Below are 18049 nucleotides of genomic sequence, written 5' to 3'. Positions count from 1 at the left end.
ATGCAGATAGTCCGGGTAGCTGTTAGTTAACTATTTAACTTACTATTTAGCAGTCTTATGTCTTGGGGGTAGAAGCTGTTCAGGGTCTTGTATGCAATAATAGTGCAATAGTAGTGTTTAACATGATTTTTGAATGACTACCTATCTCTGTACCCCACACATACAGATAATTGTAAGGTCCCTCAGTCGAGCAGTGAATTTCAAACACAGATTCAACCACAAAGACCAGGGAGGTTTTCCAATGCCTCTGAAAGAAGGGCACCTATTGGTAGATGGGTAAAACAAAAAGCAGACATTTAATATCCCATGAAAAATGATGAAGTTATTATTACCATTTGGATGGTGTATCAATACACCCAGTCACTACAAAATACAGGCGTCCTTCCTAACACAGTTGTCAGAGAGGAAGGAAATCGCTCAGGGATTTAACCATGAGGTCAATGGTGACTTTAAATCAGTTATAGAGTTGGCTGTGATAGGAGAAAACTGAGGATAGATCAACAACAACGTAGTTACTCCACAATACTAACCTAATTGTGATGGATAAACAACATAGTTACTCCACAATACTAACCTAATTGTGATGGATAAACAACATAGTTACTCCACAATACTAACCTAATTGTGATGGATAAACAACATAGTTACTCCACAATACTAACCTAATTGTGATGGATAAACAACATAGTTACTCCACAATACTAACCTAATTGTGATGGATAAACAACATAGTTACTCCACAACACTAACCTAATTGTGATGGATAAACAACATAGTTACTCCACAACACTAACCTAATTGTGATGGATAAACAACATAGTTACTCCACAACACTAACCTAATTGTGATGGATAAACAACATAGTTACTCCACAACACTAACCTAATTGTGATGGATAAACAACATAGTTACGCCACAACACTAACCTAATTGTGATGGATAAACAACATAGTTACTCCACAATACTAACTTAATTGTGATGGATAAACAACATAGTTACTCCACAATACTAACCTAATTGTGATGGATAAACAACATAGTTACTCCACAATACTAACCTAATTGTGATGGATAAACAACATAGTTACTCCACAATACTAACCTAATTGTGATGGATAAACAACATGGTTACTCCACAACACTAACCTAATTGTGATGGATAAACAACATAGTTACTCCACAACACTAACCTAATTGTGATGGATAAACAACATAGTTGTAGAAGGAAGCCTGTACAGAATACAAATATTCCAAAACAACCATCCTGTTTGCAACAAGGTACTAAAGTAAAACTAAGTAAAACAGTCATCCTCAGTAAAAGGTACATGACAGCCCGCTTGGAGTTTGCCAAAGGCACCTAAAGACTATGAACATAAGAAACAAGATTCTCTGGTCGGATGAAAACAAGATTCAACTCTTTGGCCTGAATACCAAGCGTCACGTCTGGTGGAAACCTGGCACCATCCCTACAGTGAAGCATGGTGGTGGCAGCATGATGCTGTGGGTGTGTTTTTCAGCAGCAGGGACTGGGAGACTAGTCAGGATCCAGGCAAAGATGAACGTAGCAAAGTACAGAGAAATCATTGATGAAAACCTTCTCCAGAGTGCTCAGGCTGAGGCAAAGGTTCACCTTCCAACAGGACAACGACCATAAGCACACTGCTAAGACAAAGCAAGAGTGGCTTAGGGACAAGTCTCTGAATGTCCTTGAGTGGCTCAGCCAGAGCCCGGACTTGAACCCGTCTCTGGAGAGACCTGAAAACAGCAACGCTTCCTATTCAACCTGACGGAGCTTGAGAGGATCTGCAGAGAAGAATGGAAAAACTCCCCAAATACAGGTGTGCCAAGCTTGTTGCTTCATACCCAAGAAGACTTGATGCTGTAATCACTGCAAAAAGTGCTTCAACAAATTACTGAGTAAAGGGTCTGAATACTTCTGTAAATGTCATATTTCAGTTTACATTTGATTTATAAATCAGCAAAAAAAATGTAAAAAAAAGTTTTTGCTATGTCATTATGGGGCATTGATGAGAAAAAAAACAACGATTTAATCAAATTTTACAATATGGCTGTAACGTAACAAAATGTGGAAAAAGTCTGGGGTCTGAATACTCTCTGAAGGCACTGTATATGCAGAGTCAGGAAGGATATTTAGGAGAGCAAGGGAAAAGAAGGGAGAGAAGAAGGAGGTGTGAAGAATGTTATACGGTGATGATGGCGAGATCGGGGGTTGACAAACACAGGAGGATGGTTTCCAGGTGCTGGTGAATGAGGGAGGTCTCTCTGTTAGAGCCAGATGTATATGGATAGCAGGTAAAGTGTTAAAACCTACTTGTGACAATACTGCATCAGTCTCAATGCATCTGCTAATCTCCTTTAGGTCATGGGATGGACGGAGGTAGAGTAAGTGGATGTGTGTGTGTTTGTGTGTGTGTGTGTGTGTGTGTGTGTGTGGGGGGGGGGCAGTTGGGTGAGTGTGTGGAGGTGCTTTGCCTGGTTGAGCTAAGGAGAGCAAGGGAAGCAGAAATTGTAGCCCACGTGAAAATCAATTTTGTGGCAATGGAGACAGAGAGGTGGTTAAATCCCTAAAAAAAAACTAGGCACCAGGCACCTGTTAAGAATGATCCCAGGAGTTGAAGCCTCATAACTGTTGAACAGTCATGTGACGTTAAGAAATGAATGGACATGCAGTAATGCAACATCTCCAGTACTGTATCAGTCTGCATCATTGATACAATGGTGCAGTGCTATAGTTTGTGTGACTAAACAGCCTTTCGAAACCAATATCTGACCACTGAGCCACACGTGCGTGTGGGGGCACACCTCATGGTCCGACTGTAGCCCTTTCATCCCTGGGGTTACTGACGCTCGAGCGCGGGGGGATGCTGGAACGGCACAGGGGCGATACCGCTGCCAAGCAACTCAAACGATTTTAAAATGGAGGGAAAGAAGGAGTGCAGGGAGAAAAGTAAGGAAAAAAGGGAGCTGCAGGAAAGGAGGATAATAGGTTGCAGTAATAGGCTGCTCTCTCCTGCTGTCTGCCTAGCAACAGTGCCAAGCCACTCACCAGTGGTTTGGTCACTGTTGTCATGGAGACCACACACACATACAGTTTTCCACTCCTGAAGGAGAAGTGATTCGAAACTCATAAACAGCAATACACAGAGTGACGTTTGACATTTGTAGTGCTCGTCATTGTTCCCCAGCTCCAAAATTATAATCTAATTGAGTCTTTATTTATACAGAGTAGACGCAATTCCCTCAAGGTTTTGCATCCCATGTTTTATCATGTACCGAAATGCAATTGTTTCTTTGCGGCAGGTAGAGTTTTTTTGTGTCCTGCATGAACACTCTGAAATAAATCAAATCAAAGTTTATTTGTCACGTGCTCTGAATACAACAGGTGTAGACCGTACAGTGAAATGCTTACTTACAGGCGCTAACCAATAGTACAAAAAAAGGTATTAGGTGAACAATAGGTACAGAAATAATAGAAATAAAACAACATTAAAAAGACAGACTATATACAGTAGCGAGGCTATAAAAGTAGTGAGGCTACATACAGACACTGGTTAGTCAGGCTGATTGAGGTAGTATGTACATGTAGGTATGGTTAAAGTGACTATGCATATATGATGAACAGAGAGTAGCAGTAGCATAAAAGAGGGGTTGGCGGGTGGTGGGTGGGACACAATGCAGATAGCCCGATTAGCCACTGTGCGGGGGCACTGCTTGGTCAGCCCAATTGAGGTAGTATGTACATGAATGTATAATTAAAATGACTATGCATATATGATAAACAGAGAGTAGCAGCAGCGTAAAAGGTGGGGTTGGGGGGGGAACACAATGCAAATAGTCCGGTTAGCCATTTGATTACCTGTTCAGGAGTCTTATGGCTTGGGGGTAAAAACTGTTGAGAAGCCTTTTTGTCCTAGACTTGGCACTTTGGTACAGCTTGCCATGCGTTAGTAGAGAGAACATTATACAACTGGGGTGTCTGGAGTCTTTGACAGTTTTTAGGGCCTTCCTCTGACACTGCCTGGTACAGAGGACCTGGATGGCAGACAGCTTTGCCCCAGTGATGTACTGGGCCGTACGCACTACCCTCTGTAGTGCCTTGCGGTCGGAGGCCGAGCAGTTGCCGTACCAGGCAGTGATGCAACTAGTCAGGATGCTCTCGCTGTTGCAGCTGTAGAACCTTTTGAGGATCTCAGGACCCATGCCAAATCCTTTTAGTTTCCTGAGGGGGAATAGGCTTTGTTGTGCCCTCTTCACGACTGTCTTGGTGTGTTTGTACCATCCTAGTTTGTTGTTGATGTGGACACCAAGGAACTTGAAGCGCTCAACCTGCTCCACTACAGCCCCGTCGATGAGAATGGGGGCGTGCTCGGTTCTCCTTCTTCTGTAGTCCACAATGATCTGCTTAGTCTTGGTTACGTTGAGGGATAGGTTGTTATTCTGGCACCACCCGGCCAGGTCTCTGACTTCCTCCCTATAGGCTGTCTCGTCTTTGTTGGTGATCAGGCCTACCACTGTTGTGTCGTCTGCAAATTTAATTATGGTGTTGGAGTCGTGCCTTGCCACGCAGTCGTGGGTGAACAGGGAGTACAGGAGGGGACTGAGCACGCACCACTGGGGAGCTCCAGTGTTGAGGATCAGCGTGGCAGATGTGTTGCTGCCTATTCTTACCACCTGGGGGCGGCCAGTCAGGAAGTCCAGGATCCAGTTGCAGAGGGAGGTGTTTAGTCCCAGGATCCTTAGCTTCCTGTTATGATGAATATTACTTCACTACAAAGTGAAGTGCTGTCATTATGTCTTGCCAATCAGACAGTGTGAGTGGGTCTGGGACCGGAGAATTATGGGTTTTCAGCTAGCCAAACAAACAAACCAATGCACACACACCTAGCACAAACATACACTCAAACACACTCTCTCTCGCACCCACAAACTCGCTCGCTCTCTCACACACACAGACACGGACAAAGACTTACATGAATGCGAGTCCCAGATAGTTGGCAGTGCTGCCCCAGTACATAGGGTTCTCAGTTACATTGAAGGGGAAACCTTTCACTTTCTCTTCCATCAGGATCCCAAAATAGTCACCTGGAAGAAACACACGGACATAAGATATTCAATACATCACACTACAGGTGACCAGATACACTACCCTTACAAGGCACACACACTGATAAGCTTTAATATTGCAGATAGATTGTGGCTCTATTAATGTTATTGTCTGCATCATTTCCAATCACCAATATACACTGAAAAAAAAATATATGCAACATGTAATGTGTTGGTCCATGTTTCATGAGCTGAAGTGAAAGATCTCAGAAATGTTCCATATGCACAAAAAATCTTATTTCATTAAAAAAAAATGGCACAAATTTGTTTACATTCCTGTTAGTGAGCATTTCTCCTTTGCCAAGATAATCCATCCACCTGACAAGTGTGGCATATCAAGAAGCTGTTTAAACAGCATGATCATTACACAGATGCACCTTGTGCTGGGGGACAATAAAAAGCCACTATAAAATGTGCAGTTTTGTCACACAATACAATGCCCCAGATGTCTCACTTTTTGAAGGAATGTGCAATTAGCATGCTGACTGAAGGAATATCCACCAGAGCAGTTGCCAGAGAATTGAATGTTAGTTTCTCTAACATAAGCCGACTCCAACGTCATTTTAGAGAACTTGTCAGTATGTCCAACTGGCCTCACAACTGCAGACCACGTGTAACCACACCAGCCAAGGACCTCCACATCCAGCTTCTTCACCTGCGGGATCGTCTGAGACGAGCAACCTGAACAGCTGATGAAACCGAGAAGTATTTCTGTCTGTAATATAGCCCTTTTGTGGGGAAAAATGAATTCCAATTGGCTGGGCCTGGCTCCCAAGTGGGTGGGCCTATCCGCTCCCAGGCCCACCCAAGGCTGCGCCCCTGCCCAGTCATGTGAAATCCATAGATTAGGGCCCAATTAATTTATTTCAATTGACTGATTTCCTTTTATGAACTGTAGTTAGGAAAACATTTAAATTGTTGCATGTTGCGTTTATATATATTTTTCAGTATATTTCTTTGTAAATATATAGTAAATATATTATTTTAAATAAGGTACATATATTTTTTAAACAACCCCTCCCCGAATTGGAGTAAACTAATGGACAACATTACTTAGGTTTCATTGCCCAGCTTATAAATACTATATACATTTTGCAGACCGTATATTTTACATCAGTTATATTTTGTTAGTTTTTAGTCTGAGCCGTCAGCTACCCTTAACCCCTCCCATCTATCTCTTAAGACCATCCAGTTTTGATTTCTAACTGCTATATATGTATTTTCCACTCTGTGCTGTGATGTTTTTACAAAGGTTCTGAACCTTTATATGCTCATAGTTTCTACAGATTGCAAATTAAATCAATATTTTTGCTAAGAGTTGTATAATATTACTGATTGATTGTCTATGACTTTTCAAATCACCCAGAAGCGCTCTTTTCAGAGTTAGCTCCTAATAAATGTTGATCTTTTTTTGACCATTCCTGAACCTTCGACCAAAAACAAGCTTCATATGGGCAGTACCAAAACAAGTGATCTAATGATTCTGTCTCTTTGCAGCAAAATCTGCAGAGTTGGGATGGTTGTATCCCCCCGTATATATAAATAACATTTTATTGATTGCAAGAATTCGATATAATAATTTAAATTAAGTTTTGAATCCGGCGTCGTTTTATGCATCAATTCATGAACCATATGCCATGGGATCGGTACATCGAAAATCTGTACAGCTGTACATTTTTTGGTCCTCAAATAAAAAAGTACACTAGTTTTATTTATCACAATCTTTAACCAATTTTGGTCTTTAATGCAGGACAGACAAGTTCCTTATCTTCTCCCCCTTCCCACTTGCCTCCTTCATTTTTGTGGTAATGCTGCAATCAGTTGGTTGTAACTTCGGATAGAGCAGACATTTCCATATATTTTTGTTAACTGTATGTGACATACATTAACTCCACCAGTTCGATTTATGATAAAAAATCTTTGTCAATTTATTTTTAAATTCTAAAAAAAATCATGTTTTTTAAAAATCAATTTGTGTGTTTGAGATGAACCATAATATTTGGTTCTGTCTTTTCGGGTGTAATAAAACAAAAAAAAATGGTTTTAAAAATAGCAATATTTTGGAGATTCATTCATTTTCAAAAGGCCATTCTTGAACACTGGGTGTGCCATTCTTGCTAATCTGCTAGAGAACCAGTTTGGATTTAAGTATAGTTTTGTATGACTGAAGCCTTTAGAGAGAGGTCTAATGCATGAATATTTAATAATTTCTGCCCTCCGAATTCATATTCATTATATAAATAGGCCCATAAATATGGCTAAATATTTTGGCTTGGTGGATGGTTATAAAATGGAGGAAGGTGGAGGGAATGTATGAGTGAGGCTGGTGGCAGGAGTCTCTGATCTGGGGCATAACTCAGTGAGCACCTGGCTGCCAACTGCATAACCTGCCAGTGGGAGCTCTCCCACCATACACAGACGACACAAAAATACACTATTATGGTTGGTTTGGCAACATCTCTGGATTTTTGCATTAGGGTGAGGAGGGGTATACTATGAAGTTACAGTTGAAGTCGGAAGTTTACATACACTTAGGTTGGAGTCATTAAAACTTGTTTTTCAACCACACCACACATTTCTTGTGAACAAACTATAGTTTTGGCAAGTCGGTTAGGACATCTACTTTGTGCATGACACAAGTCATTTTTCCAACAATTGTTTACAGACAGATTATTTCACTGTATCACAATCCCAGTGGTTCAGAAGTTTACATACACTAAGTTGACTGCGCCTTTAACCTGTTACTCCTACCCCCTACTTTTTCGAACATTCTGTTAAAAATCACGCAACATTTCAGCGCCCTGCTGCTCATGCCGGGAATATAGTATATGCATATGATTAGTATGTGTGGATAGAAAACTCAGACGTTTATAAAACTGGTTAAATCACGGCTGTGACTATAACAGAACGTGCGTTTCATCGAAAAGCGCAGGAAAATCTGATCACTGAAAATGGAAAGATATATCCATCTGCCACATCAACCCATTGTTAAAGGCGAACCACATTAAATGGGGCTGAGGTTGCAATACCTACAGCTTCCACACGATGTCAACAGTCTTGTCATTTGCCTAGGCTTTGTTTCTTGGTCAAACGAAGAAGAGACAAGCCATTTGTTCAGGTCTCTGACCGGATATTTTGGTTGAGATTTACCCGGACATTATTTCCAGACGTACCCCATATAGAATATACATCGCCTCGTGATCAAGTTGATAGCTTATTAACGTGTACTAATACCTAACGTTGCATTACAAAAGTATTTCGAAGTGTTTTGTGAAAGTTTGTCGACTTTTTTAATAAAATAAAATGACGTTACGTTATAAGACGCTATTTTTTTCCGTTTATCACACTGTCTTCATAGATCGATATCTAAGCTAAATGCGGACCGATTTAATCGAAAAAAAGACCCAATAGTGATTATGGGACATCTAGGAGTGCCAACAAAGAAGATGGTCAAAGGTAATGAATGTTTTATATTTTATTTGTGCGGTTTGTGTAGCGACGACCATGCTAATTATTTTGTTTGACGTCCTCTGCGGGTCTTTTGGGGTGTTACATGCTATCAGATAATAGCTTCTCATGCTTTCGCCGAAAAGCATTTTAAAAATCTGACTTGTTGCCTGGATTCACAACGAGTGTAGCTTTAATTCAATAACCTGCATGTGTATTTTAATGAACGTTTGAGTTTTAACTAGTACTATTAGCATTTAGCGTAGCGCATTTGCATTTCCAGATGTCTAGATGGGACGCCTGCGTGTCAGGTAGGAGCAAGAGGTTAAATAGCTTGGAAAATCCCAGAAAATTATGTCATGGCTTTAGAAGCTTCTGATAGGCTAGTTGACATAATTTGGGACAATCGAATGTGTACCTGTGAATGTATTTCAAGGCCTACCTTCAAACTCAGTGCCTGTTTGCTTGACATCATGGGAAATATCAAAAGAAATCAGCCAAGACCTCAGAAAAACTATTGTAGACCTCCACATGTCTGGTGCATCCTTGGGAGCAATGTCCAAACGCCTGAAAGTACCACGTTCATCTGTACAGTAAAACATCCACAGTAAAACGAGTCCTATATTGACATAACCTGAAAGGCCGCTCGGCAAGGAAGAAGCCACTGCTCCAAAATCACCAAATGAAAAGCCAGACTCCGGTTTGCAACTGCACATGGGGACAAAGATCGTACTTTTTGGAGAAATGTCCTCATGTCTGATGAAACAAAAATAGAACTGTTTGGCCATAATGACCATCATTATGTTTGGAGGAAAAAGGGGGAGGCTTGCAAGCTGAAGAACACCATCCCAACCGTGAAGCACGGGAGTGGCAGCATCATGTTGTGGGGGTGCTTTGCTGCAGGAGGGACTGGTGCACTTCACAAAATAGATGTCATCATTAGGATGGAAAATTATGTGGATATATTGAAGCAACATCTCAAGACATCAGTCAGGAAGTTAAAGCTTGGTCGCAAATGGGTCTTCCAAATGCACAATGACCCAAAGTTGTGGACAATAAAGTCAAGGTATTGGAGTGGCCATCACAAAGCCCTGACCTCAATCCTATAGAACATTTGTGGGCAGAACTGAAAAAGTGTGTGCCAGCAAGGAGGCCTACAAATCTGACTCAGTTACACCAGCTCTGTCAGAAGGAATGGTCCAAAATTCACCCTACTTATTGTAGGAAGCTTATGGAAGGCTACCCAAAACATTTGACCCCCATTAAAGGCAATGCTACCAAATAAATCAAATCAAATTTTATTTGTCACATACACATGGTTAGCAGATGTTAATGCGAGTGTAGCGAAATGCTTGTGCTTCTAGTTCCGACAATGCAGTAATAACCAACAAGTAATCTAACTAACAATTCGAAAACTACTGTCTTATACACAGTGTAAGGGGATAAAGAATATGTACATAAGGATACATGAATGAGTGATGGTATAGAGCAGCATAGGCAAGCTACAGTAGATGGTATCGAGTACAGTATATACATATGAGATGAGTATGTAAACAAAGTGGAATAGTTAAAGTGGCTAGTGATACATGTATTACATAAGGATGCAGTCGATGATATAGAGTACAGTATATACGTATGCATATGAGATGAATAATGTAGGGTAAGTAACATTATAAAAGGTAGCATTGTTTAAAGTGGCTAGTGATATATTTACATAATTTCCCATCAATTCCCATTATTAAAGTGGCTGGAGTTGAGTCAGTGTCAATGTCAGTGTGTTGGCAGCAGCCACTCAATGTTAGTGGTGGCTGTTTAACAGTCTGATGGCCTTGAGATAGAAGCTGTTTTTCAGTCTCTCGGTCCCAGCTTTGATGCACCTGTACTGACCTCGCCTTCTGGATGATAGCGGGGTGAACAGGCATTGGCTCGGGTGGTTGATGTCCTTGATGATCTTTATGGCCTTCCTGTAACATCGGGTGGTGTAGGTGTCCTGGAGGGCAGGTAGTTTGCCCCCGGTGATGCGTTGTGCAGACCTCACTACCCTCTGGAGAGCCTTACGGTTGAGGGCGGAGCAGTTGCAGTACCAGGCGGTGATACAGCCCGCCAGGATGCTCTCGATTGTGCATCTGTAGAAGTTTGTGAGTGCTTTTGGTGACAAGCCGAATTTCTTCAGCCTCCTGAGGTTGAAGAGGCGCTGCTGCGCCTTCTTCACGATGCTGTCTGTGTGAGTGGACCAATTCAGTTTGTCTGTGATGTATATGCCGAGGAACTTAAAACTTGCTACCCTCTCCACTACTGTTCCATCGATGTGGATAGGGGGGTGTTCCCTCTGCTGTTTCCTGAAGTCCACAATCATCTCCTTAGTTTTGTTGACGTTGAGTGTGAGGTTATTTTCCTGACACCACACTCCGAGGGCCCTCACCACCTCCCTGTAGGCCGTCTCGTCGTTGTTGGTAATCAAGCCTACCACTGTTGTGTCGTCCGCAAACTTGATGATTGAGTTGGAGGCGTGCGTGGCCACGCAGTCGTGGGTGAACAGGGAGTACAGGAGAGGGCTCAGAACGCACCCTTGTGGGGCCCCAGTGTTGAGGATCAGCGGGGAGGAGATGTTGTTGCCTACCCTCACCACCTGGGGGCGGCCCGTCAGGAAGTCCAGTACCCAGTTGCACAGGGCGGGGTCGAGACCCAGGGTCGGGGCAGGGCCTTATATGCGTCGCGGAAGTTAGAGTAACAATGATCCAAGGTTTTTCCACCCCTGGTTGCGCAATCGATATGCTGATAAAATTTAGGGAGTCTTGTTTCAGATTAGCCTTGTTAAAATCCCCAGCTACAATGAATGCAGCCTCCGGATAAATGGATTCCAGTTTGCAAAGAGACAAATAAAGTTTGTTCAGAGCCATCGATGTGTCTGCTTGGGGGGGGGGGATATATACGGCTGTGATTATAATCGAAGAGAATTCTCTTGGTAGATAATGCGGTCTACATTTGATTGTGAGGAATTCTAAATCAGGTGAACAGAAGGATTTGAGTTCCTGTATGTTTCTTTCATCACACCATGTCTCGTTAGCCATAAGGCATACGCCCCCGCCCCTCTTCTTACCAGAAAGATGTTTGTTTCTGTCGGCGCGATGCGTGGAGAAACCCGCTGGCTGCACCGCCTCGGAGTGCGTCTCTCCAGTGAGCCATGTTTCTGTGAAGCAAAGAACGTTACAGTCTCTGGTGTCCCTCTGGAATGCTACCCTTGCTCGGATTTCATCAACCTTGTTGTCAAGAGACTGGACATTGGCGAGAAGAATGCTAGGGAGTGGTGCACGATGTGCCCGTCTCCGGAGTCTGACCAGAAGACCGCCTCGTTTCCCTCTTTTTCGGAGTAGTTTTTTTGGGTCGATGCATGGGATCCATTCCGTTGTCCTGTTTGAAAGGCAGAACACAGGATCCGCATCGCGAAAAACATATTCGTACTGATGGTCGTACTGATGGTGAGTTGACGCTGATCTTATATTCAGTAGTTCTTCTCGACTGTATGTAATGAAACCTAAGATGACCCGGGGTACTAATGTAAGAAATAACACGTAAAAAAACAAAAAACTGCATAGTTTCCTAGGAACGCGAAGCGAGGCGGCCATCTCTGTCGGCGCCGGAATTGACTGTATGTAAACTTCTGACCCACTGGGAATGTGATGAAAGAAATAAAAGCTGAAATAAATAATTATCTCTGCTATTATTCTGATATTTGACATTCTTAAAAAACTCCTTAGGGCTGCAATCCCGTTAACGGGATCGATATGACAACAGCCAGTGAAAGTGCAGGGCGCCAAATTCAAAACAACAGAAATCTCATAATTAACATTCCTCAAACATCTTATTCCATTTTAAAGTTAATCTTGTTGTTAATCCCATCACAGTGTCCGATTTCAAATAGGCTTTACAGCGAAAGCACCACATACGATTATGTTAGGTCACCACCAACTCACAGAAAAACACAGCCATTTTCCAGCCAAAGAGAGGAGTCACAAAAAGCACAAATAGAGATAAAATTAATCCCTAACCTTTGATGATCATCAGATGACACTCATAGGACGTCATGTTACACAATACATGTATGTTTTGTTTGATAAAGTTCATATTTATATAAAAAAATCTCAGTATACATTGGTACATTCCTTTCACTAGTTTCCAAAAACATCCAGTGATATTGCAGAGAGCCACATCATTTTACAGAAATACTCATTATAAATGTCGATAAATATAATTGTTAGACATGGAAATATAGATATGCCTCTCCTTAATGCAAGCATTGTGTCAGATTTCAAAACAACTTTACGGAAAAAGCAAACCATGCATAATCGCAGACGGCGCTCAGAAAATAAATAAAATTATCCGCCATGTTGGAGTCAACAGAAATCAGAAATCACATTATAAATATTCCCTTACCTTTGACGATCTTCATCAGAATGCACTCCCAGGAATCCTAGTTCCACAATAAATGCTTGATTTATTTATGTCCAAGTAGCTACTTTTCGTTTAGTACAAAAATCCAAAAGCTTGTGCAGGTCCATCCAAACGTCGGACGAAAACTTCAAAACATTATATTATAGGTCGAAGAAACTTGTCAAACTAAGTATCGAATCAATCTTTAGGATCTTGTTATCATAAATCTTCAATAAAATTCCAACCAGAGAATTCCTGTCTGTAGAGAAGCCATGGAACGCAGGTCGCTATCATGTGAAATGTGCATGACCAGGACCTGGCTCTCTGCCAGACCACTGACTCAAAGAGCTCCCATCCGGCTCCACAACACAATAGAAGCCCCATTAAAGTTTCTAAAGATGGTTGACATCTAGTGGAAGCCCTAGGAAGTGCAACTTCATCCATATCCCACTGTGTATTCAATAGGGGCTGGGTTGAAAAATCGACCAACCTCAGATTTCCCACTTCCTGTTTGGATTTCTTCTCAGGTTTTTGCCTGCCATATGAGTTCTGTTATACTCACAGACATCATTCAAACAGTTTTAGAAACTTCAGAGGGTTTTATATTGAATACTAATAATAATATGCATATATTAGCAACTGGGACTGAGGAGCAGGCCGTTGACTCTGGGCACCTTTCATCCTAGCCACTCAATACTGCCCCTGCAGCCATAAGAAGTTCAAATAAAATGGTGATCCTAACTGACCTAAGACATGGATTTTTTTACCAGGATTAAATGTCAGGAATTGTGAAAAACTGACTTGAAATGTATTTGGCTACGGTGCATGTAAACTTCAGACTTCAACTGTAGGTAGATCTGTCAGGATTTTCTAAAGCGAGCCAGCTTCATCTAGCTTCACATTCCAACTCAGGCTTCATCCATGTTACGAAGGTGGATATTGATCCCGCAACTGCCGCTAACTCAAACCAGGATTGCAACTGCATGTGTGTCGCAGCTGTATAGCACAACGAGTTGAACGCCAAACTCATCATTGAGACAATGCTGGAACAGCATTGAGAGACAAATTATTCTGAAAATTCAGCCTATGGTGGTTAATAAACTGGTTGTTTCGAACCTCTGATGCTGATTGGCTGAAAGACGTGGTATATCAGACCGTTTACCATGGGTATGACAAAACATGTATTTTTTAATTACATTGGTAAACAGTTTAAAATGGCAATAAGGCACCCCGGGTGTTTGTGGTACATTGCCAACATACCATGGGCTTTATCCAGGCACTCAGAGCTGCATCGTGCTTAATTAAGAACAGCTCTTAGCTGTGGTATATTGGCTATATACCAAGACCCCTCGGGCCTTATTTCTTAATTAGAAGTGCCATCTTTCTTTTATTACACGTATCGTTAATGCCGTCTTATCAATGAACTTGGCACCCTTTTTTCCAATCCTATTGATCAAATAATGGTCATACAAAATGCCATTGCTAAATTTGCAGTTTGATAGGTATTTTAATATTAATATTTTTAACACAAAATATTTGATCAATCAAATATTTAAATCAGTCTTTTTCCTCAAATGAAAGGGAGGCTGATGTCATTTTTGCGAGAGGGAGAGAATCTGATTGGCAAAAATGTGAGTCACCTTCATGGCAATGGTTATCCCGAACTCTGAATTTAGTTTAGCTCCTCTATCCCGCTTCGAAGTATACCCCTCAGCTGTTTGGTTTGGTAGGTGAAAGGTGGAGAGCGGTAGGGGCGAAGGGAGGTGTCATGACGTTGGCCTGGGGGTAGGTTTATGACAGTCATAAAAACCTCTTTCCCCCTTTTTCCTCTCTCTACCCTACTGATGTTACATTTTCACAACCCTTGGTTAACATAGAGATTCTGGGAACATCAGAAGGTGGGGGGAAATGAACTATATTCTGGTAATCTGACCAATTGAACATATGCTGTAGTACTTAATGAATATGATGTCAGTTCGGTTGTCATCGGAGACATTCTCATCAATGATAAGATGACAAACTCTACAGTGGAAAGTCTACACATCAGAATTATCGGATTCACATGGAATTGTTCAATTTAAATGTTTGAATATGAAATTACTCGTGATGGGATGAAATGTTTTAGCTTCTAAAATGTAAGATTTGGGTTTTAGGGACATGGGCTATAAAACTTTTCAAACACGCCCTCCTCTCCCTTCCTATATAAAGCCTTGACGAAAATATAACCTCCTGTTCCGAGGATGTGGGGACAACGGTCCGATGTCAGAATGGTTCAGATAATAACTACAGAACGAAGCCAATGTCTGCGAATGGTATTAACTTTGAACTCTTATTCACTACAGAAGTGATACCTCCTAGCTGTTGAGTTAGCAACAGCCGCTGCAAACGAGGGTTATTAGGAATGAACAGACAGAGTATCCCGTCTACCACACAACGGTGTTACTACAACGTATCCAATTGACAACCAGAGACATTCTTCAAAGGACAAAGGAGTCGGTTGGACAACACTGCCTTCCATCTACTACCAACCTACCGAAGCGCAGATCAGAGTAAATATTTATTGCATTTTCCTTTTCCAAATGGGCGGTAATTTAGAATGCATAAGATACTGTATTTACGATAGCACAGCTTCGTCCTTTGTTCTTCAGTCTTCCCACTCAAACGCAGCCCCTTTTCTTTTGTGTAGCAAGCTGTCATATCTGTTCTGCCTGCTAGGGACGTTTTCCTTTATGACGTAATTTGTAATCAAGTTATGATTTAATTATGTGTAATTCTGTGAGATTAGTTAGGCATTTAGTAAATAAATATTTAAACTTGTTAGCCAGGGTTCGTGCAGATAACCAATAATTTTTCAGATGAGACTGAATTAAGATGACGATTAATATTGACTGCTATTGATGTAAAATCTTACTAGGTCTTTAAGAGTTTATTCGGAAGATAACAGCTCTATAAATATTACTTAGTGGTGGCCGACTCTCTAGTTAATTACTTAATCCGGCATAGCCAAAGACACGACAGAGGTTACACTAAAGTAAGGTGTAGGCTGAGGCATTGCTCAGTGTAACTGGAGAACCCGCATGGCTTCGACTGCAGTGTGAATTATTTTCCATACAAACAGTACCTCTCTCTCTAAGTAAAACAGACAAGTTGATCTTTTCTAATTCACACAGATGGCCATTTTCATTTTCTCTTTAAAATGCCAAATGTAAGAAGAGGCAGGTAAATACATGTTTTTATATATAATGGCTTACATTATGTAGTCTGTGTGATTGACTTACATCAACAAATCTTTGCTGAATAGAAACCTGGCTTTTAGGGCATCATAACAAAACCATGGTAAGCTAAATTGACTTTCCCTGCGTCACTTTAGAAGATAACTATATTTTTCAATTTGGTTACGAGACTTCAAACCCAGATTTGTTGACAAATGACTAAAGTCACTGAAGGAGGGTTTCTTTACAGTACACTACATTATCTAGAGACTCCAAGCCCCCCCACCAAGCTGATGTGGCTCTGCTTTATGTATTCTTTGAGTATTAGAAATACCGGTCTCTTGACGTAAAAAAAAAACGAATGACACTCAGCATTCACATGATGGCTTAAAGGTGAAAAATATAAGTGATAAAGAGTTTCAGAGAAAAACATGAATGCAAGAGCTGTGGTATACGGACAAAAACACATTAGAATGATACGTTTATAACAATAATGTGCACCTCCGTTACTTTTTTACATTACCCTTAAAACTACTACTAATTTGAATGGCATAGCTATCAACGTACCCATTAGCAAGTGGCCATATTAGCAGACTTAATTCATTTCAAACATCACATTTCCGTATAGGTAAACTATTTATATTTACTGACATCCTCGGTAAGTGGTCAGTTCGGTCGTCACGATCATTTTCTGTTTATCATCCCCGCTCTTATGAACACAATTTCGAAACGGTGTAGCTGCACGCACCCAACATGACCATTTTAGAGGTTTGGAGGCCCCACAAACACTTACTCTCTTCGGAATCACCTCAAAACGCACTAGTCGGTTTACCTCCCCTCATGTCGAATGGTATGTTATTCGTCCTAGTCTACCCACCTAAAAATCCACCTTCACCCGTTACGAGGATAAACACTAACTTCATAAAACAGCCATCATTGTTCACTTAGCTGCTCCACAGCAAATGGGCTTGGTTTCACTTTAGGAGCCATGGCACTGTAGCTCATTGTAAATCACAGTTACCCACTCACACCTTATGGCAGTAACCGCTGCATGATTTGATTATTCCAAGCGTAATGTTGACACCTTTATCTTCCTTCAGGGCCTATTGACCTCCGCAGTAGAAGACATAAAAAAGAAACATAGAAACTGACAGAAGAATTGGACCCAGGAGCTTCAAAACATTACGAGTGAGTCAACATTGAGTTATAGTTATTTTTAAACAAGCTCTGAGGCAGGGAGAAAAAGGGAACTGAGCAATACAAAAACATTTAAAAACAACAACAAGAGGCCTGAGGAGGACAACAGACTGAGCGTGAACAGAGGCTGAGTAAGCAGCTGAGCCCTATGGATGTTTGATACCAAATCATAGAGGGGCGTAAAATCACAGGGCAGCATGTAGCCTAGCGGGCCAGTAACCGAAAAGTCGCTGGTTCGAATCCCCGAGCCGACGAGGTGAAAAATCTATCGATGTTCCCTTGAGCAAGGCACTTAACCCTAATTGTTTCTGTAAGTCGATTTGGATTTACAGGCTCTCTCGCGCGGGATCAGTCTGGTTCTCAAAGTAGGTGGTGAGGGGGTCGTCCTTGAAAACAAGCCCAGCTCGGGTAATGTTCTGATATTAGGTTGTTGTTGATACGAATGTGTTTGTTTGCGCAGTTGGACTTAAAATGTAGGATAATGAGTCTGGTAGTCTGATCGACATACCTTGCAACTGTACTAAAATGGCGGAATAGAGATTGACAAATAGTAGATAGTGAAGGGTTTGACCTTGAAAAGAAGTACAGCTGGTGATAGATTTTTTCCCATTGTTAATAAGTGTTTGCTTGCGTCGGTG

At 41.4% G+C, this 18049-nt stretch overlaps 1 protein-coding gene across 2 annotated transcripts in view; it reads right to left on the bottom strand.

Moving 5' to 3' along the window:
- pemt (phosphatidylethanolamine N-methyltransferase) overlaps positions 1 to 18049 on the bottom strand; it is a 93047-nt gene that overhangs the window by 15507 nt on the left and 59491 nt on the right. For both annotated transcript variants that reach the window (XM_052490754.1, XM_035751073.2), the window contains one exon: positions 4992 to 5103. In XM_052490754.1, coding sequence (XP_052346714.1) covers positions 4992 to 5103 — 112 coding nt within the window. The remainder of the gene's footprint in view (positions 1 to 4991; positions 5104 to 18049) is intronic.

The sequence above is a fragment of the Oncorhynchus keta genome, chromosome 3 (assembly GCF_023373465.1).
Source record: "Oncorhynchus keta strain PuntledgeMale-10-30-2019 chromosome 3, Oket_V2, whole genome shotgun sequence".
Classification (NCBI taxonomy): domain Eukaryota; kingdom Metazoa; phylum Chordata; class Actinopteri; order Salmoniformes; family Salmonidae; genus Oncorhynchus; species Oncorhynchus keta.
Note: the sequence above shows the minus strand (reverse complement) of the source record. Positions and strands in the feature narration are given on the sequence as shown.